Raw genomic sequence first — 22,727 nt, 5'->3', positions numbered from 1 at the left:
GACTATACAAATAACAAATTAATTATTATTTTTCCAAAGTAATGTATGAATTGCGAACGTAGCCTCTCAAGGAAGGCTTTAAGACCAAGCTTATCGATCCCGCTTCACAGCGAGTGATGCAGACGGATGAAGTATACTTTGGTCTTGAGACTCGTGTTTTATTCTGAAAATCAGTTTGATCGAAAACAAAGAGACTCGATTATTGATCGTAAGCACAACATCCAGCTAGAAAACTTGCAATAGTTGGGCCGAGGCTATGGAATAACTTTCCTTTATCTGTGAAAGCTTCAAATTCTGTCTAATCTTATTTTCTTAGCTTGGCTTTTTAAACTTTAAGTCTGTAAATGTTAAATTAAATTGTATATCGTGACTCGGCCTGAAGGACAGACGCAGTTAATCGCACCCAATCAGTCGATCTCTCTCTCATTCGCTCTGTTCAGGCTTGTTCAGTGCAAATATACTGAGCCTCTGTACAAATCAGCATGGTACACATTGTTATCATTACTAATATTCAGTTCATATGCACGAAGTATAAAACGAGAAGGGCGTAACCTTGTGAAAAAAAAAAAAAGGTTATGCTCTCAATAGCGCGGTTATCACGACAGCACGACCAGTTAAATGATCAACTGTACTATATAGTATACTTTTGTAGTTTGTTGATTATATAATACATGATTCATTATTTTAGCATTCATGGTATCTTTATTTTAATTTATTTTTTGTCTTTAACGTAAAAAATACATGAAAGTTGCCAAGGCTTTAAGTTGCTGCTTATCTGAGCTGTAGATCCTGAACTGAGAGACTGAAGAGTGTTATTGTTCTCTACAGGTTGAGGGATTGTGGCGTCACAGATGAAGGTTGTGCTGCTCTGGCTTCAGCTCTGAGATCAAACCCCTCACACCTGAGATATCTGAATATGTCATTTAATAAATTAGGAGCGTCAGGAGTGAATCTGCTCTCTGATGGACTGAAGGATCCTCACTGTAAACTGGAGAAACTCTGGTAAGATTATATAAATCTGTCAGCATCCTCCTAAATGTTGCTCCTTTGTTGAGTATGAACAAAATGAAAACCAAAACTGTGTCATAAAGAAAGTGTCCTGGCAGTTCATTGAAAAGGATGCTGTTTTAATCTTCCATTACATTCTTTCCAAAGTTTTTGACACAATTTTAAAATACTTACTATATTATAGGGTGAGTGGATGATCTAAAAACAGCTGCTTTATCATACAGATGTGTGTTTATGATTCGGGGTATTTACAAAAGAATTAAACAGTTCTGATATTTTCTGTGATATTGAAACGAACCCCTCAAACCACACGTAGAAGCAGGTCTGAGCTGCTAGATTTTGCTGTGTTTGGCTGAGCAGTCATTGAGTAGCTTGCCAGTGTATTAGATTTCTCCATTACATAAAATAAATAAGTTTGACCAAAGTTTTGTTGGCAAAATAATTTATTGGTAATTTAAGGTAGGAGTGTAGCTAGGGGTGCGCGATATATATCATCTTCAATAATATCATAATTGTTATTTTAACGATATGTAATTTGACATTATGGAGTATTTTGCAAAATCTAAACAAAACAGCTACGGAGCGCACGCTTACATTACTTGATGAAGTCTAGACTACAGCGTGTGTGCATTTAGAGTGTTCTTTCACTGCATGATTCAGTCTAATAAAATACACTAAGAATGATCACAAAATTCAAGATATGGAGCAGAAAATGTGTTTATATATCATTTCATATAGCCTAGTTAATATCACACGAAGAGTGATGATTTTCTTTTCAAAAATAAGCACGATTACAAATGTGAAATTTATTTAATATTTAATATTAAGAGACTTGCGTTTTAGACACCATATTGCCTGTTCCCATTCAGTCGGTCACGTTCGACGTACGTCGGACTGACCGACGAATAGGAATCTCGCTAGAGAGGCCAATCTGCTTTGAGTGTAACTAAAACGAGCCAATGCACATTGGCATGCAATCATATGCAGCAGCTGCTCACCTCGCAGCGCGGGTATATAATGAGCAGCAGGTGCGTTGCATCTTTAGCTTTTCGCTTCGAAGCCGAACAGTTGTTTCTGCTAAGTGGTCTAAAAAGAGTCTCTGCTGGACGATCTCTTTGTGAGGTGCGGGTGTACAGCACAGCAGCGGGGTCGATTCTCTTCAATCCTTTTCTTCTCTTTTTTTTGCCTTTTTTGTGAGCAGAAAGAGCGGAAAGGGCCGTTTTCACGGCTGTTAAACGGTGCGCTTAAGAGCGCATAAAAGCTGTTTTCACAGCTGGTAGAAAGCGGCGAGAGAGAGAGAGAGAGCACACAGACAGGCTGCACAATTCCCTGTCTGTGTTGTCACGGCCGTTCCCCTGCGTGCTTCAGCACTGACTAAGAGAGCGAGTCCCTAAAAGAGCTTGCACAAGTAGAGCTTGCGTCTTTTTAAAGATGACATTCTACTTGTGTGTTTCTGGATGCGGTCGTTACCTGGCGCCGGGAGATGGTCACGAGGGCTGCATCGCGTGTCTGGGCTCAGTGCACGCTGAGGCAGCGTTTGTGGATGAGTCATGTACCCATTGTGGGAAGATGACCATCTCGGAGTTGCGGTCGAGACTCCAGCTCCTGCAAAGGGGCGGAGTCCCAGTGCCGCTGCCTCGTTCCAATCCTCCTCAGAGGGTTGCTGCGAGTGGCGGCGCTGGTGATCTGAGGATCACAGTGAGTGCGCTTCCTTCGGGGAACCAACACCCTAGGAACCCTCACTCCTCCTGCACTCCGCAGCCAGTGGAGCTGCCAGGGGAGCGCGGTGGGCCATCTCAGAGGTGTGCACCATCTGTGTCCTTCGGCGCTCCTCCCGATGACCGGATGTCGATAGCTGCATCGGAGGGTGAGTCAGACTTTTCCGGAGATGATGTGTCGGCGCAGTTGCCTCCTTCAGGTACAGTGGCTGTGCCCGATACAGATCCAGAAATGATGGCTATGCTTTCCCGGGCCGCCAACAGGGTCGGGCTCGTGTGGACTCCTCCACCGTGTCCTGAGCCCTCGAGGCTGGATGATTGGTTTCTCGGGGTGGCACGAGCTGGTTCTCAGCCACCCACCCCGGTTCCTTTCTTCCCGGAAGTGCATGAAGAGCTCACTGGTACGTGGAAGGCACCTTTTACTGCCTGAAACCGTGCCAGTGGGTCCTCCTCCCTCACCACCCTCGATGGCGGCATGGCTAAGGGTTACACGCGCATCCCCCCGGTGGAGCAGGCTGTTGCTATGCAGCTGTGCCCTAACTCAACCTGGCGGGGGGAGCCGTCTCTCCCTTCCCGGGCCTGTAAGCACTCGTCGGACCTTACCGGCAAGGCTTACCAGGCCTGTGGGGAGGCCGCCTCCGCCTTACATGCTATGGCGTTGTTGCAGGTCCATCAGGCCAAGGCACTGAGGGTCCTGCACGAGGGTGGTTATGACCCGCAAGTTCTTCAGGAACTTCGTGTCGCGACAGACCACGCACTTCGGGCGACGAAGGTGACTGCGCGGTCGGTGGGTCATGCGATGTCCACTTTGGTGGTCCAGGAACGCCATCTCTGGCTGTGTCTGGCCGACATGAGGGATACCGACAAGGTCAGGTTCCTTAATTCCCCCGTGTCCCAGATGGGCCTCTTCGGCGACGCGGTCGAGAACTTCGCCCAGCAGTTCTCGGCTGTACAGAAGCAGTCTGAGGCGATCAGCCACATCCTGCCACGGCGGTCCGCTGCTGCATCCAATCCACCGCCGGCGGCACCTCAGCCTGCTCGTCGCCGAGGGCGACCCCCTGCGGCTGCCCCCGCTCCTGTGCCGCAGCAGCAGCCTCCACCCAAGCGGCGCCGTGGAGCCAGTCGTAAGCGGGGTCCCCAGCCCGTCCAGGCCCCCGCCAAGAGAGGCGGTAAAGCCAAGAGCAAGAGGCCCTAGGACGGGTGACCCGGAGATGGTTGGGACTGCTCTTCAGGAGATGGTGACTGCACCGCTCCTTCCCCCGGAGGAGGGCCGGGTGGTAAATCCTTTGTTCCCTTTTCTTTCTGTTCCGGGTACCCAAATTTTCAATAAAAGAGCAGTTTCTATCATCTCTGGGTCCGAAGAGGGCTCGGAGAGTAGTGGGAGGAGCAAAACCTCTCCACTCTCATCCACCTCTTCTATCGCCAGCGGACAGCAGCGCGCAGTTCGAGATGGGCACCCAAGCCTCTCCTGCGTCCCCCGTCCGATCGTGGAACCAGGTAAGTGTTGCACAGCACACACAGACCCCGCTACGGGCCGCCTCCCAGGGAGAGCCCCCCGAGCCACGTCCCTGCGTTCCACCTCGCTGCCCCACTGCGGGTACGCCTACGGTCCCCTTGGTCCCGCTTGTGCGGTCTCTGCGAGCCTGGTTAGCGCTCCCCAGTCCGTCTCGCTGGCTCATTCGGACCATCAGGCTCGGCTATGCGATTCAGTTCACCCGGCGTCCCCCCAAGTTCAGAGGTGTCCACTTCACTTCAGTAAAAGCTGTCGATGCCCACGTCTTGCGTGCGGAGATTGTAGTCCTACTGGCGAAGGATGCGATAGAGCCGGTCCCTCCAGCCGATATGAGGTCAGGGTTTTAAAGCCCTTACTTCATTGTGCCCAAGAAAAGCGGTGGGTTACGACCGATCTTGGACCTGCGAGTTTTGAATCGGAGCCTTCACAGGCTACCGTTCAGAATGCTCACGCAGAGAAGCATTTTCGAGTGCATCCGTCCCCGAGATTGGTTTGCAGCGATCGACCTGAAGGACGTACTTTCATGTCTCGATTCTTCCTCGACACAGGCCGTTTCTGCGCTTTGCATTCGAGGGTCGAGCATATCAGTACAAGGTCCTGCCCTTTGGGCTGGCCCTGTCTCCCCGCGTCTTCACGAAAGTCGTAGAGGGAGCCCTTGTTCCCATGAGAGAACAGGGTGTTCGCATCCTCAACTATCTCGACGACTGGCTCATTCTTGCTCAGTTTCGGGAGCAGTTATGCGAACACAGGGATTTGGTGCTCAGTCACCTCAGCCAGTTGGGCCTTCAGGTCAACTGGGAGAAGAGCAAACTCGCCCCAGTGCAGAGGATCTCTTTTCTCGGTATGGAGTTGGATTCGGTCGAACAGTCAGCACGCCTCACAGAGGAACGTGCTCAGTCGGTACTGAACTGCCTGAATACATTCAGGTGCAGGACAGCGGTCCCACTGAAACTTTTTCAGAGGCTCCTGGGGCATATGGCAGCCGCAGCGGCAGTAACCCCGCTCGGTTTGCTTCATATGAGACCGCTTCAGCACTGGCTTCACGGCCGAGTCCCGAGATGGGCGTGGCAACGCGGCACATACCGAGTGGCAATCACTCCGGAATGCCGCCAAACCTTCAGCCCGTGGTCAGACCCCTTGTTTCTTCGGGCAGGAGTGCCCCTAGAGCAGGTGTCCCGGCATGCGGTAGTCTTCACGGATGCCTCTGCCACCGGCTGGGGGGCCGCGTACAACGGGCATGCAGTGTCAGGGGTATGGACGGGCCCCCAACTGCATTGGCACGTCAACTGCCTCGAGTTGCTAGCAGTACGTCTTGCCCTGGGCCGTCTGAAAAGGCCGTTACGGGGCAAGCATGTGCTGGTCCGCACGGACAATACTGCGAGCGTGGCGTACGTCAACCATCAAGGGGGTCTGCGCTCCCGTCGCATGTCGCAACTCGCCCGCCATCTCCTCCTTTGGAGTCAGAAGCATCTGAGGTCGCTTCGCGCCATTCATGTCCCTGGTGTGCTCAACCGTGTGGCCGACGAGCTCTCACGAGCTGCGCTGCCGGGAGAGTGGCGACTCCACCCCCAGGTGGTCCAGCTGATTTGGGGAGAGTACGGCGAAGCTCAGGTAGACCTGTTTGCCTCACCGGAAACCTCTCACTGCCAGTTGTTCTACTCCCTGTCCGGGGGAACACTCGGTACAGATGCACTGGCGCACAGCTGGCCCCGGGGCCTTCGCAAATATGCGTTTCCCCCAGTGAGCCTACTTGCACAGACCTTGTGCAAAGTCAGGGAGGACGAGGAGCAGGTCCTGCTAGTTGCTCCCTTTGAGCCTTTGCGGTCAGCAGACTTAAAGATTCTGTCTATGAAGACTTTGTTGCTGGTTGCACTGGCCTCCATCAAGAGGGTAGGGGACCTGCAGGCATTTTCGGTCGACGAATCGTGCCTAGAGTTTGGGCCGGGTGACGGCCACGTGGTACTGAGACCCCGGCTTGGCTATGTGCCCAAGGTTCATACCACTCCCTTCAGGGACCAGGCAGTGAGCCTGCAAGCGCTGCCCCCAGAGGAGGCAGACCCAGCCCTGGCTTTGCTCTGTCCAGTTCGTGCTTTGCGACTGTACATAGACAGAACTCGAAGCCTCAGGACCTCAGACCAGCTCTTTGTCTGTTACGGAGGCCAGCAGAAGGGGAAGGCTGTAAGGAGGATGCCTCCAAGCAGAGGATGGCCCACTGGGTAGTGGACGCCATCGCCTTGGCTTACCAAGCACAAGGCGTGCCCTGCCCGCTCAGGTTGCATGCCCACTCTACGAGAGGCGTAGCATCCTCCTGGGCGCTGGCTCGTGGCGCCTCGCTGACAGATGTTTGTAGAGCTGCGGGCTGGGCGACAACTAACACGTTCGCTAGATTCTATAGCCTTCGTGTCGAGCCGGTCTCCTCCCGTGTTCTCACCTCAGGTCAGAGGCACGGAGAAGTCCCAGCTTAGTGTCGGCTTGCTCCGTTACATGCGCTTATTGCTCCAGAGAGCCCCTACAAGGCAGAACCTGTTGAGTCCTCCGATCACCCTTCGGCAGCCAGACGTGGCGGAGCGTTGGCGCCAGGCCTTTACTCCATTGTATCCTTGAGAACTGGATTTAGGCTGGGTTCCATATGTGTGACCCTACGGGGATCCCATGTGTACTATTCCACGAGTTGCTCCTAAACGAAGCCCGTGTCTTTCCCTCTGGGAGAACCCACCTCTCGTCGGGTTGGAGTCACCCCAGTATTCCATGTGTAGTACAATCCTACGGGGTTGGTCCATATGTACTCTCCACATAACTCCTTCGGGGAAGGATGTGGTTCCGCAGCGGTCCTTTCCAAGGAAAGGGTACGCTTTCCCAGTGTTATTCATTAGTCTCACTGAATGGGTTTGGTGAACAGCAGTGATCGACACTCTCTGTGTTGGCCCTGGCCCACCGTCCTTAAGCAAGGCGGTTCAGGAGGCTTGCTACAGAGCGCTGGAAGGGGGCAGCTCCTGTGGCGCTTTGGTAGGGATTCCTATTCGTCGGGCAGTCCGACGTACGTCGAACGTGACCGACTGAATGGGAACCAATTAAAATATTTTAAATATACTGCATACATATTACACAAGTACATATAAGCTGGTAAAAAAAAAAAAATAATAAAAAAAAAAAACTTTTAATGCATAAGTATTTGTCTATTACCGAGTAAAACAATACCTTTTTAAATTAAAAAAACAAACAAGTAATTGTATAGTAATATTAATTAACCTATGAACACTGCAAGAGAAAATAAAATTCCATAAATTTCCTTTATGTAGTATTTCTATAATAAATGTTAAGTCAAGTCACCTTTATTTATATAGCGCTTTTAACAATGTAAATTGTGTCAAAGCAACTGCAAGTATCAAAAAAGGAAAATAATATGTCAATAATGTAAAATGAAAGATTATAAAAAAAAGAAAGATTTTCAGTTAAATGCAATTCATTATTGAATTCAATGATTTCATCATTCAGCTCAGATTAGTTTAAATAGTGTCTTTGCAATCAGGTCGACGATATCGCTGGAAATGATGTGTCCCCAACTAAGCAAGCCAGAGGCGACAGCGGCAAGGAACCAAAACTCCATCGGTGACAGAATGGAGAAAAAAACCTTGGGAGAAACGTCTTAGGTTACTTGTGTAACCCTAGTTCCTCGAGGGAACGAGACGCTGCGTCGACGACGCTTTGGGGAACGCCAACAGCGTAACCGGCTCTGAATACCAATCAAATCTGTCCAGAAATGGGAAAAGGACGTCACGGGCGAGGTGACGTAATGACCAGCTGGTATAAAAGCACGTGCGGGGAAACCGGCATCAGCTTCTAGAATGAAGCAAGCGCTGGCAGGGATGCCGGAAGTGTGGCTCCGTGACGCAGCGTCTCGTTCCCTCGAGGAACTAGGGTTACACAAGTAACCTAAGACGTTCCTCTTCAGGAACTCGAGCTGCGTCGACTGGAGTGGCTCGCATGTCCAGGCCATAGAACCTGACGAAGGTCAGAGGCGTAGACCAACCCGCAGCATTGCAGATGTCCTGGATAGGGACACCTGCGAGAATGGCCTTGGAGGCCGCCACACTCCTAGTGGAATGAGCCCTGACTCCCATCGGCGAGGGGAGGTCAGAGGACTCATAAGCCATGTGAATGGCATCCACAATCCACCGACTGAGGGTCTGCTTGGAAGCAGGCAGACCCCTCTTAGGAGGACCGTAGCACACTAGCAACTGGTCCGTCCTTCTCCACATGGCAGCTCTGTGGACGTACGCGTCCAGTGCTCGCACTGGACACATACGGTTTAGCTTCAGCTGGTCAGGCTCCCGAAAGGGAGGAGGACTAAGGGCCTGCAGTACGACAGGCTGTGGTGTGATAGAAGGAACCTTGGGGACATACCCTGCCCGAGGGTATAGAAAAACTTTGGCCATGCCAGGCGCAAAGTCCAAATGGGTAGGGGCCACTGAAAGGGCCTGCAGATCCCCCACTCTCTTGAGAGATGCCATCGCCAGAAGAAACACGGTCTTCAGGGAGAGATGGCGATCTGAAATCTCCTCGATAGGCTCGAAGGGAGGCCTACAGAGAGCGTTCAGTACCACAGCCAAGTCCCAAGGTGGGACCCGGGACCGTACCGGAGGCCTTAGTCTTAGTGCACCACGGAGGAAACGTGTAACTAGGGGTTGTGCGCCCACTGTCGATCCACCCAGAGGGGTGTGGTAAGCAGAAATTGCCGCCACATAGACCTTCAAGGTGGAGTGGGCTAACCCTGCGGAGAGTCGAGCCTGTAGGAACTCCAGCACTGTACCTACTGGGAAGTTAACTGAGTCGAGCTGGCGATCTCCGCACCATGAAGTGAAGAGTCTCCACTTCAGGGCGTACAGTTTCCTCGTAGAAGGAGCTCTGGACTGGAGAATGGTCTCCACAACCTCGGTTGAGAGACCGGAAGCTATCAGCTGTGCCCCCTCAGGGGCCACACCCACAGCTTCCACAACTCCGGGCAAGGGTGCACAAGGGTGCCTCCTGCCTGTGAGAGGAGATCCCTCCTGACTGGAATCTCCCAAGGGGAGCCGTTGAGGAGGAAAATCAGGTCCGAGAACCATACTCGGCCCGGCCAGAACGGGGCTACCAATAGCAGCCGGTGTCCGTCCCGGCGCACTCTCTCCAGAACTCCGGGGAGCAGAGCGATCGGGGGAAAGGCGTACAGACGCAGCCTCGGCCACGTCTGTACCATGGCATCCAGCCCCAGGGGAGCTGGACGACGTAGAGAGTACCAGAGGGGACATTGCGCTGTCTCCTGAGTAGCGAAGAGGTCCACCTGAGCCTGGCCAAATACTCTCCAGATCTGCTCCACCACCTCGGTGTGAAGCATCCATTCCCCGGATAACAGCCCCTGCCTCGACAGGGTGTCTGCTCCCACATTGAGATGCCCAGGGATGTAAACAGCTCTCAATGAGAGGAGTTTGTCCTGGGCCCACACAAGGATCTGGTGTGCCAACCTGTAAAGGGGGCGCGACCGCAGACCTCCTTGGTGGTTGATGTAGGAGACCACTGATGTGTTGTCGGTGCAAACTAACACATGGTGACCTCTCAGGTCTAGGAGAAAGTGTTTCAAAGCCTGAAACACGGCCAACATCTCGAGCCTGTTGATGTGCCAGGCGAGATGACGACCTCTCCACCGACCGTAGGCAGGGTGGCCACTCATGACCGCTCCCCAACCGGTGAGGGATGCGTCCGTCGCTAGCGTTACGCGGCGACAAGGAGCTCCCAACACCAGGCCCTGGGACAAGAACCAAGGTTGTCTCCACATGTCCAAGGCACGTAGGCATCGCCGCGTGACCTTGATCATGCGAAGCGGGTTTCCCCTCGGGGAGAACCCCTTGGTCTTGAGCCACCACTGTAGGGGTCTCATGTACAGCAGGCCAATAGGTAAAACGTTGGACGCAGCCGCCATCAGACCCAGCAGCCTCTGAAACTGCTTTACAGTGAGTGACTGGCCTTCTCTCACTCTCTCGACTTCTGTGAGGATCGACTCGATCCGAGCAGGGGACATACGTGCCTGCATCGTGGTCGAATCCCACACCACCCCCCAGATAAGTGGTTCTCTGTACTGGAGAAAGAACACTTTTCTTGGCGTTTAGTCTTAACCCCAACACTTTCATGGGGGCGAGAACAGCACCTCGATGCTGAACCGCCCTCCGCTCTGACCGAGCGAGAATCAACCAATCGTCGATGTAATTGAGTATGCGGATGCCCCGCAGTCTCAACGGAGCTAACGCGGCGTCCACACACTTCGTGAAAGTGCGGGGTGAGAGTGCTAGGCCGAAAGGAAGTACCCGATACTGGTAAGCTTCGCCCCCGAAAGCAAACCTCAGGAACCTCCTGTGAGAGGGAAGAATGGAGACGTGGAAGTATGCGTCCTTCAGATCGATCGCGACAAACCAGTCCTCGGACTTGATTTGAGACGCGACCTGCCTGAGCGTGAGCATCTTGAACTTCAGTCTGCTGACTGAGCGGTTCAGGTGCCTCAGATCTAAAATGGGACGCAACCCTCCATCCTTCTTTGGAACTATGAAGTACCGGCTGTAGAACCCGGACTCTCTCTCGAGAGAGGAGGAACCACCTCGATGGCCTCCTTCCTTAAGAGAGTATGTACCTCGTGTTCCATTACCAGAGCCTGCTCGGGGCCCACTGACGTGGAAATCACCCCATGAAATTGAGGCGGACGAGAACCAAACTGGATTCTGTAGCCTATTTCTACAGTGCGCAGGACCCATCGAGACACATTTGGCAGAAGTTTCCACGCTGCGAAATAGTCTACTAAGGGAACCAGTCTCTCGAGACTGGCCTCTGGTGTGAAGCGGAAGCGGCGAACTGGCAGGGAACAACCGAACTAGCGGCTCCAGAGACCCCCGAAGGGGTGGCGAGCACCTCAGCTCCGCTACGGTCCCGGGCGGAAGAAACTGAGACACGCGCTCGCTGGAGACCGCTGCGCCCTGAAGCACCGTAGGTGGCAAGGATGGCAGAACGATCTCCTGAGGGCGCTGGAGGGCGGCGATCGCTGTGTATTGCAGCGACCGTCGCTCTACCCCAGCGGGGGCTACCCTCATAGGCCCTGGTACACCACCATCAGGGCCTCTTGGCCGAAGACCTCCTCGTCTGAAGCATGGTCCTCAGATCCAGCTTAGGCTGAGAGGTCCCCGGCCGCGCACCCTTCTTTCTACCCCGCTTATGAGGAGGCGCACGGGTGGCCACGCTCTCCTTCTGCGCCTCCCTATGTGAGGAGCCAGCACGCAGCAGGGGCTGCTCTCGCCCAGCAGCCCCGAGAACTGGAGCGCGGCGAGGGAGAAACCGCTGGAACGCCGCCGCCTGCCTCCTGGCCTCCTGGTGTCTGCTGACAACTGAGTCAACAGCATCACCAAACAGGCCAGCAGGCGACAGCGGGGCGTCCAAGAGGAAGACCCTGTCACGTTCTTTAATGTCGGACAGGGTCAACCACAAGTGCCTCTCCGCCGCCACCAGGGCTGCCATAGATCGCCCAATGGCACGGGCGGTCTCCTTGGTGGCGCGGAGAGACAAATTAGCGGTTCTGCGGAATTTGCGAACGTCCTCCGCAGAAATTCCCTCGCCCTCGTCCAGATCTTTGAGCAGGTCCGCCTGGTATGCCTGCAACACCGCCATGGTGTGCAGGCATGAACCAGCCAGACCTGCTGCCGCGTACCCCTTGCCCACCAGCGCCGATGTTGTACGCAGCGGCTTAGTGGGCAAGGTCGGAGCCTTCAGGGACGATGCCGCGTCAGGAGACAGATAGCTCGCAAGCGTCTGTTCCACACGCGGCATGGCCCCATAGCCACGCTCCCTCGTCCCCATCACACTGCCGCAATAACCAGGTGAGGGGGCGAAGAGGCGGGCTGAGAAGGGTTTTCCCCACGACCTCGACACCTCAGTGTGGAGGTCAGGAAAAAACGGCAGGCTCCGGTGTGGAGGTGAGGTCTGGAACCGCAGGAAACGTTCCTCTAGTTTGCCTCTCTGCGGTTCAACCGAGCGCTCGGCTGGCCAGTCAATACTGAGCTTGGCTACAGCGCGAGTGATCACCTCCACAAGCTCCTCATACTGGGGTGAAAGAGGTGGTGCGACACGTTCGGCGCTTCCCATGTCAACCTCCTCAGAAAAAGACAAGAGAAGCGCCGCGGCCGCTGCCCGAGGGGAAGAAACCGCCAGGCGTGCTTCCGGACTCGGGGAGCGGTCGCGGGATCCGGCAGGTGAGGACGGAGAAAGAGACTCGCTCGTCTCCGATCCCTCCGCCAGATCCCGTTGCGAACCCCACGAACGCCGCCTACGCTCCGCCTCCGCGGAAGCGGGGCCAGCGCCGCGGGGAGCGCTAATGAAAGACCCTTCTCCGGAGAAAAGAGCCTTTCGGGAGCGAAGCACACGCAGAGGAAAACCCTCGCAGTGCGGACAGTCAGCCCCCTCGAGGGCTGCCTCCGCATGCCTCGCTCCCAAGCAAAGCACACACAGGCTGTGTGTGTCCTCCGCACACAAATAGCGTTTGCACGGAAGAACACACAGCCTGTATTGCGCCTCACTCTCTCTCCCATACTTGGTTTTACAACCACGCTTAGACATCATTCACAGACAGACAACGGTAAATATGACTCACAAGACACAGAGCGCTTAGCTGAATGACAGAAAGCTGATGCCGGTTTCCCCGCACGTGCTTTTATACCAGCTGGTCATTACGTCACCTCGCCCGTGACGTCCTTTTCCCATTTCTGGACAGATTTGATTGGTATTCAGAGCCGGTTACGCTGTTGGCGTTCCCCAAAGCGTCGTCGACGCAGCTCGAGTTCCTGAAGAGGAACCAGACTCAGTCGGGGGGGGTCTCCTCTGGCCAAACGAACCAGCAGTTCAATTACAACTGCAGCAAAGTCAGATTGTAAGGGCTCAACTGGTTCCAGTGGTTTTTCCCGATGGCTGTCTAAGTGTTGGGGTCCTCACTGGGGATCTGTCTCTGGTACTCATCTCGGTTCCCTGGTCTCCGCTGACGTTCAGGGCTGTAGAGGTCGTCTCTGGTTGCTGATCCACCATCCGATCCGGGCACGGACTGAGAAACAGAATAGAAATAGACAAATATTAGCGTAGATGCCATTCTTCTTATGATGTAACGAGTACATCATGTGTTATGGGGTGTTCCCAGTTCCGGTTGATCTAAATAATGCAGCCTAACAATCCTTTAACGGATTTGAATAATAAAAAGTGTATTACCCCCGGTTTCACAGACAAGGTTTAAGCCTAGTCCTAGACAAAAATGCAAGTCTGAGCTGTTTCAACTGAAATAAACTTGCACTGACTGATCTTAAAATATATCAGGGCCTTTGTTTTGTCTCAAGATGCACCCCAGTAATGTTTGTTTCTAGGCATGTTTATAAAAAATACTTAAATGTCCTAATTGAACTATGATCTAATCCTGGCTTAGTCTAAGCCCTGTCTGTGAAACCGGGCCTTAGTGTGTTATGTGTAAGCCAAGTTAAAGAAATGTGTCTTTAATCTAGATTTAAACTGACAGAGTGTGTCTGCCTCCCGAACAGTATTAGGTAGATTATTCCAAAGTTTGGGTGCTAAATAGGAAAAGGATCTGCCGCCAGCAGTCGATTTTGATATTCTAGGTATTATCAAATGGCCAGAGTCTTGAGAACGCAGTGGACGTGGAGGACTATAATGTGATAAGAGCTCGCTCAAGTACTGAGGAACCAAGCCATTCAGGGCTTTATAGGTAATTAACGAGATTTTAAAATCTATACGATGTTTGAATGGGAGCCAGTGCAGTATTGATAGAACCGGGCTAATATGGTCATACTTCCTGGTTCTAGTAAGGACTCTAGCTGCTGCATTTTGGACCAACTGTAGTTTGTGTGCAGTGCAGAAGTGTGCAGAACAACCACCCAATATAGCATTACAATAGTCTAACCTTGAGGTCATAAACGCATGAATTAGTATTTCTGCATTTGACACAGAGAGCATAGGTTGCAATTTAGATATGTTTTTGAGATGGAAAAACGCAGTTTTACAGATGCTAGAAACATGGCTTTCAAATGAAAGATTGCTATCAAACAGCACACCTAGGTTCCTAGCTGATGAAGAAGAATTGACAGAGCAGCTGTCAAGTGTTAGATATTGTTCTAGGTTATTACATGTGGGGTTTTTAGGTCCGATAATTAACACCTCTGTTTTATCAGAATTTAGCATTAAGAAGTTACTCGTCATCCAGTTTTTTATATCGACTATGCATTCCGTTAGTTTCTCAATTTGGTGTGTTTCACCAGGCCGTGAAGAAATATAGACCTGAGTATCATCAGCATAACAGTGAAAGCTAACACCATGTCTCCTGATAATATCTCCCAAGGGTAACATGTAAAGCGTGAAAAGTAACGGCCCTAGTACTGAGCCTTGAGGTACTCCGTACTGCACTTGTGATCGACATGATAACTCTTCATTCACTGCTACGAACTGATGGCGTTCAGATAAGTACGATTTGAACCATGCTAATGCACTTCCACTAATGCCAACAAAGTGTTCTAGTCTATTTAAAAGAATGTTGTGGTCGATAGTGTCGAATGCAGCGCTAAGATCCAGTAGAACTAATAAAGAGATACAACCACGATCAGATGATAGAAGCATGTGTACAGATTGTCAATGAATTTGTCACGGATCTGCCTGCTTTTCACCAGCCACGTCACTCTCGCACCTGTCTCCACCTGCCACTGATCACAAACACCTGCACATCATCATGTCCCTCATCATCACTCCCCATAAAGCCACACACCGCCCAGCACTCAATGTCCGGTCTAGTTTCTACGAAGGAGGACTGCTAAAGCTTCCACAAGCCTTAGTCTCAGTTACGTTCATTGCACTAACCTGCTATACTACTTACCTGCATTCTGTACTCCTAGGATCCTGTTCTAAGTCAGCTCCCGTGTTCCCGTGAATCAGCTCCTGGTTGGCGGTGTGTGTGCCCGCTGATTATCTCCGTGTCAGCCGCTACTCCTGCAAAGACAAGACACAAGTTGAATCCCCATCGTACCAGTCAAGATTAACTCTGTTTATTACTCATCTGCCATCTCCACTGCCTGCCCTACCGTTGATCAATAAAACTAACCTGAACCATCTATCTGTCCATGTCTTTCTTCTGTAACAGAAGACCGGACCCACACTGACGATCAACGGTATGGATGACAGAGCCGAATTAATTTCCCTGGCCCTTTCACACACAGAGCCTCTGGATTTTGCAAGGGCATTCGTCCATCTCGCCCTCTCTAGTTCCCTGGAAGATCACAAACTCAAGACCCTGTTCCGGCTCGGGATCACATACCATTGTCCCGCGAAGCTCCCAGACACCTCCAATCTAAATTGGAAGGAAATGGCCATCCGGTGTCTGGAGAGTCTTCGATCCCGAGTCGGCGAACTACCTGAGATCTCCCCAAAGGGCGGCTGCAGCCCACGCTCCCTGGTGTTCCCGCGATCCCGAAAGTGGGTTTATAATAGTGCAGATCTGAGAGCGGAGGTACGGGGCACACCTTTAACATCTGTTCGATTGTCACTGAAGTCTGCCTCCCGTCCTCTGTGCTCGGTCCCCAGGTCAAAACCACTTCCCAGCCCTGAACCTAGGACTGTGGCTGCCCCAAGCCTGCCGGCGCTCGCAACGAGGATTGCGGCGCCGTCCGCGGCTCTCCCGTGCCCGCCGCCGTCCACGACAAACCCAAGCTCGCTGCATGAGCGCCCCCTTGAATACGCGCTGCAAGAGCGCCCCCGAGTGTCCGCGCTGCAAGAGCGCCCTCAAGGCTCCATGCTGTCCGAGTGCCCCCAGGAGTCTGCACTTCCTGAGCGCCCCCAGGAATCTACGCTTCCAGAGCGCCCCAGGAGTCCGCACTGTCCGAGCGCCCCCAGGAGTCCACGCAGTCCGAATGCCCCCAGGAGTCGGCGCTGTCCGAGCGCCCCCAGGAGCCCGTGCCTCGAGAGTGCCCAGCGGAGCCCGCGCCTCGAGAGCGCCCCACGAAGCCCGTGCCTCTAGAGCGCCCGCAAGTGTCTGTACCTCCAGATCGGCCCCAAGTGACCTTCCCATCGGAGCAACCCCTAGTGCCCGCTCCTCTTCTATGGCTCCCGGAGAGGAGCTTCCCCAAGAAATTTTTTGTGGGGGGCCATAGGGTCACTGCCTGTATGGCCGGGCCGGAGGCAATGGCCACAGAAGCCCATCACACGCCGTGGCCATCCGAATGGATAGGGCCATGGCTCCCCGAGTCTCCTGTCCCGCCATGGATCCCCGAGTCTCCTGTCCCGCCATGGTTCCCGAGTCTCCTGTCCCGCCATGGCTCTCCGAGTCTCCAGTCCCGCCATGGCTCCCTGAGTCTCCTGTCCCGCTATGCTTTCCCGAGTCCCTGGATCCGCCCTGGAGGCTTCCCTTGTGTCCCTGTCATACACCGGCCTCCAGGGCGCCCACCCCCCCTCCCCGATGTGATTTTTACGGTGCGGGTCGCACCTTCCGGGAGCGGGAGGTAATGTCACGGATCTGCCTGCTTTTCACCAGCCACATCACTCTCGCACCTGTCTCCACCTGCCACTGATCACGAACACCTGCACATCATCATGTCCCTCATCACCGTTCCCCATAAAGCCACACACCGCCCAGCACTCGATGTCCGGTCTCGTTTCTATGAAGGAGGACTGCTAAAGCTTCCACAAGCCTTAGTCTCAGTTACGTTCATTGTACTAACCTGCTATTCTACTTACCTGCGTTCTGTACTCCTAGGATCCTGTTCCAAATGAGCTCCCGTGTTCCCATGTATCAGCTCCTGGTTGGCGGTGTGTGTGCCCGCTGATTATATCCGTGTCAGCCGCTACTCCTGCAAAGACAAGACGCAAGTTGAATCCCCATCGTACCAGTCAAAATTAATTCTGTTTATTACTCATCTGCCATCTCCACTGCCTGCCCTACCGTTGATCAATAAAACTAACCTGAACCATCTATCTGTCCATGTCCTTCTTCTGTAACAGAATTAACCAGAAATAAATATTATATTTTTGGATTTAATATACAACAATTATGTTACTTAAGATTATATTCTTCAAATGTTGTTAAGATGTTGATGAAATATTACTGAATGGTTATACTCTGTTTGTTGGGTGAACAGACAAACTAAAAAAAAATGTAAAGAAAGATTGTATATTTCTTAAATTTTTGAAATAGTGAGAAGTATACTGTAATAAGAGCTGCATACTTCTTACTGTAGTCTTTGTCTTGAGTTGTAACTGAGTCGTCTTTTAATTAAACATTAATTAAACATCCTCATTTAATTGCATATCCTCAAAAGAAAATCAGTGATTTAATTTTGACTATATGATTCACCAAACTACTACTATACATTATAAGAAGAGCAGAAAGAAGCTCTTTTAGTGGTGAGTGATATTTAATTGTATCTGCTGGGCTGTCGCTGACTTATAAGATTATTACTCGATAATATTGTTTATGTACATCATTTTTTTGCCTAGGATTATAGGATTATGACGTGCACATTGTGTTTGTTTTTATTTCACGTCTTTATAAAATAAAAATAATAATAATATAAATATATATAACAATTAGTTCTGATCCTCGAATCTGACTGACAAGATACTTTTTCTGTTATATCGTGTGCGTCTTTATAGCCTACAGTGTTTGATCACATTTTTACTTTTAAAGATTGTTGTTTATATAATAAATTATCAATTATTTTAGCATTCATGGTATCTTTATTTTAATTTATTTTTTGTCTTTAACATAAAAAAATACATGAAAGTTGCCAAGGCTTTAAGTTGCTGCTTATATGAGCTGTAGATCCTGAACTGAGAGACTGAAGAGTGTTATTGTTCTCTACAGGTTGAGGGATTGTGGCGTCACAGATGAAGGTTGTGCTGCTCTGGCTTCAGCTCTGAGATCAAACCCCTCACACCTGAGATATCTGAATCTGTCTGTAAATTATCTAAGAGACTCAGATGTGAAGCTGCTCTCTGATCTGAAGCATGATCCACGTTATAAACTGGAGAATCTTGAGTGAGTAGTGATGATTAAAAATGTTTGAATTTTTAAATTAAAAGTTAATATAGTTTCTTCTTAGGTTACTTTCTTGGTAATTGTGACATGTTTAATGAGAGTTTGATTCTGTTTATAGCAACAATTAAGTATCTTGATGTTTCTTTTTTATTTCAAAATAATACAGTATTTCCCTAGTGAAAAATAAATAAACTTATATTTGAAATACATTTATTTCATGCTAAGCATACAACAAATACATTTACATATTTATTTGCTTAATAAAAGTACCCTGCAATTGTACTTTTAGGATACTAAACAGGTATACTTACATACAGTTTGCTAAACTGGAACAACTCATTTTAAATATGATTACTTTAAACATTTTAAACATGATGCACTTTAATTGTGCGGAAATAGTGCTGAAGTCCAAAAAAAAAAAAAAAAAAACCCTTAATCTTTCCCTCTATCTTTCTATCCTTCCCTTGCTAGCTTGTACGTATTTGAACAATGACTGAGACTTGGTGTTTTTAGCACTTCCTCTGTCTGATTGCTTCTTCAAGATGAATCGCTTTTTGTATTCCTCAATTGTAAGTCGCTTTGGATAAAAGCATCTGCCAAATGACTAAATGTAAATGTAAATGTCCAACTAAAGACACACTGAAATATATCTGATTGTGCTAAAGTGGAACTATAATATGCTTTAAATATCTTGCTTTTAAAGACTGATATTATACAAACATCATACAATCCTCATAAATAGTAATGATAAAAACACATTTTAGGCTTAATATTAAGAAATACACATTGTGCAGAAGTAGCACTCCAAATAAAGTTTAATTATAATTTTTATATCAGTAAGTCAAGCAATATGTCAGAAAATGTTAATAGATTTGAACTATACTTAGTATGAAATAAATGTATTATAAATTACTTTTTTAGGTTTGCTTTTATCATTGACTACATTTACATACACCCTCATGATGTGATTAAACTTTACCTCATGTAAACAATACTTCAATTGAATTGATGTTAAGCTGGTATAATCATAGTAAAATGTGCAGCATATGCAAAACAGATAATAAGCAGACAGAGTACCACTCTGAACAAAGTGAGAAGGTGCTCACACATAGACTGATATAGCGTGTGTTGTTCACATGAATGAACTCCGTGACATTATTATTATTGGTGCACATATAAATATATATAAATATATAGTCATTGTTTTTTTTATATCTGAAATTAAGAAATTAAATCTTTTGAGAGAATTTTCATTTTAATAGAAAGATGATAAATATTTGTAAATACTTTAAATGTCATAACACTTTGACAGAAAGAGAACTAAATTATGGATAAGGATCATCATTTATGGTTGTTTGGATGCAAAATCAAAATCTGAAAGTTTAAAAAGAGCTTTAAAAATCGTCCGTCACAGGGTTAGTTTATAAATCTGACTAATAATGCAGAAAGCTTGTTTTAGTTGTTCTGAAGTGGATAATGCAGTAATGTGACACACATTTGCTTGTTTTACTTTCAGGTTTTAGATGTTAGTCTGAGCTTCTCTGATCGCTGATGGAGAATAAAGAGCCGCTACAGACAGACATCACATTCAACAGAATCAACACAAACCCACAGTGATCATCACACACACGTGTTTGTGCAACTTTCCAGATTCATGCAATTCATGATTAGAAATCAGACGAGGAAAACTTCAGTTGTACTTGACTTTTGTACTGGTACCACATTTTACATAATAATATTGCCAGTTTTTGTATTTTTTTGTTCAGCTTTTATTACAGTAGATTTGAACTCAATGTAAATCAAATGTACATCAAGTTAAAATGTATAAAGCCTAAGATGTATAACATTTGTACCTTGGTAAAGTCTAAAAACACAGTCTGCACTCTGAAAGTAAATTTAATTGTTTTTGTACAGTTTTTATCATCTTTATTCTAAATAAATTGTCATGACATTTCAGTTTTGATGTCAGAATTAAGCAAAAGCTTACATACGTCTACGAGATCTCCAGATCAAAATATTTGATAGTCGTCTCAGATATTTACCCTCAAAACATGTTCTGCTTCCACTGATTCTGCTGAAACACATTTGAATGTAAAGTAGCGTTTAATAAAACAGCTGTTTCCTGCAGGTCATTTCTGGATGTCTGTAATCTGATCCAATATGGAAGTGCTGCTGTAGTTGTTTGTCTCCAGTGACAGTAGTTTTTGTAGTTTTGAAGCAAGCCGTTCTGTCTCTAAACACACAAGATGGAGAATGAGGCAAGATAAACATTCAAAAGAAGAAGAGACTCTTTATTGACGCACATGATGATAGACAGGCACAGATGTTTATGGTCAATAATACTGTGTACGTTATGTTTGTTTAAAAAGACAATTATACACTAGTTTTAAATTTACTTTAAAATGTGTGTTGTTTTTGCCCATGAAAAAGTTGCCTGATATTATGCTCTTTCTCTAGATTTATCTTGGGTCCCTCAAAAAAGTCAAGTATGATCGCTTAGAAAGATATCAGCACACAACCTTAACAAGCCATTTATGATTTAAACAACAGTAAACAGTGATTTAAACTGTCACGTTGGATATGGTGGATAGTAACCTTTTTCACAATAAATTAAGTTTCAAATGTCTGTTCGGACGGAGCCTAATCATTCAGTTCTGTCGCTCATCATTTCAAGCCTATATAAGCAGCAGTGATTGAGCTGTCCCAGTGACAATCCTTCCACCTCCCCATCTCCTCCTCTAATTCTGTTATTCTCTCTCTAAGCAGTGCATGTCTCAAACTCAGTTCCTGGAGGGTACAACGGGGCTAAAGGCACCCTGGGTAAAATGGGTATTTTCATCTAAACCACTAGACTGCACAAAAACGTGGCGTAGCACTTTCCAAAACATCTGCCTTTCAAGATACAAGTGTATAGATCATCTGAATAAATAAGTTTTCCATTGACGTATGGTTTGTTATGATTGGACAATATTTGGCCGAGATGCAACTATTTGAAAATCTGGAATCTGAGAGTGCAAAAAATCTAAATATTGAGAAAATTGCCTTTAAAGTTGTTCAAATGAAGTTCTTAGCAATGCATATTACTAATCAAAAATTAAGTTTTGGTATATTTACGGTAAGAAATTTACAAAACATCTTCATGGAACATGATCTTTACTTAATATCCTAATGATTTTTGGCATAAAGGAAAAATTTATAATTTTGACCCATATAATGTATTTTTGGCTATTGCTACAAATATACCCCAGCGACTTAAGACTGGTTTTGTGCTCCTGGGTCACATATGAAAATGAGTATTAATAAAGCTGAACAGTTTGTATCTCTTGAATTCAGTTCAGATGCAAAATATTGGCGAAACTTCATCATCACTCGGATGTTTGGTGATTTTTAAATGTCTTGAGCATAAGACAACTCAGATGACTAAAATAACTAGAAAATGTAATGATGACCTGATTATAGAGGTTAAACACCACATGAATTTTTCAGTATTGTTGCTTTGTATTGAATGAATTTTACACTGTCTGTATTTGCAGGAACCTCCTCTGTACCTGTGACAGGGAAAAAGGGAGCCATCGTCTCCTTACCATGTTAATTTGAGGCCAGACAGATTTCTGATCTTGATTTAAGCAGGGGGTTTGTGGGAGTAAGGGATGTGAGAGTAAAATAGCCGAGTATTTAAAGAGGGAGCATGTGACATTGTTATCATGGATCTGAGACGATCTGATGTCAATCGCAATAATGATCAGCCAGAGCTGATCATAAAATATCAACTTCATATTCAGGGTAAAGTTAAAACTGATCAAACCGTCAACATTGTGATTTCCTAATAATGTTAGCAGTGTAATTGCATGCAGGGCTGTAACAAGCAAATCTAGTAAATGTCACACCTCCCATTGAATAAAGGCCTTTCAGGCTGACTTTAAAAATGATTACATTTGGTCCCCTTTGGACTAAATATGTGCTTATGGTCTTGATTGTTTGATATCATTATTACAATAATTATTGATTAATGCCTTTCTGTTTCTCCCTAGATAAAAGTTCTGTAAAAATAGGTGACCAGCTGAAGTTGTATGTTCTGTTGGTCAGTGCTAATAAAGTGGAGACAAACTCCAGTGGAAAGTGGACGGAGGTCTGGAGCAGAGACCACGGGGTCTGTAATGATCGACTGAATGATAGTGATGGGAACCTGACTATTAAAGAGTTTACAGCCAGTGATGCAGGATCATCCGGTGGAGACACAGTCTAAGCCTTCTTTTGTTCCGCAGACGTTTTCCTCTTTTGTTTTTTATCCGCCATCTCTATCTTTCTGTCGTCGCTCAGCTCGGCTCTCGTCATGTGCTCTCTCCTCCAGATCATGAGTAGACACGCCCCTTACTGCTGATTGGCTACAAGTTTGTTTTGG

At 48.1% G+C, this 22,727-nt stretch overlaps 1 protein-coding gene across 2 annotated transcripts in view; it reads left to right on the top strand.

The window, feature by feature from the left end:
- The window catches only part of LOC306885061 (NACHT, LRR and PYD domains-containing protein 12-like), a 53,388-nt gene extending 32,437 nt beyond the window's left edge, over positions 1–20,951 (top strand). For both annotated transcript variants that reach the window (XM_079441388.1, XM_079441387.1), the window contains exons 12-14: positions 829–1,002; positions 18,152–18,325; positions 19,842–20,951. In XM_079441388.1, the coding sequence (XP_079297514.1) occupies positions 829–1,002; positions 18,152–18,325; positions 19,842–19,848 (355 nt within the window). In that variant the 3' untranslated portion in view covers positions 19,849–20,951. The remainder of the gene's footprint in view (positions 1–828; positions 1,003–18,151; positions 18,326–19,841) is intronic.
- Positions 20,952–22,727: the final 1,776 nt, after the last annotated feature.

The sequence above is a fragment of the Barbus barbus genome, assembly GCF_936440315.1.
Source record: "Barbus barbus genome assembly, chromosome: 19".
NCBI classification, from domain to species: Eukaryota; Metazoa; Chordata; class Actinopteri; order Cypriniformes; family Cyprinidae; genus Barbus; species Barbus barbus.
Note: the sequence above shows the minus strand (reverse complement) of the source record. Positions and strands in the feature narration are given on the sequence as shown.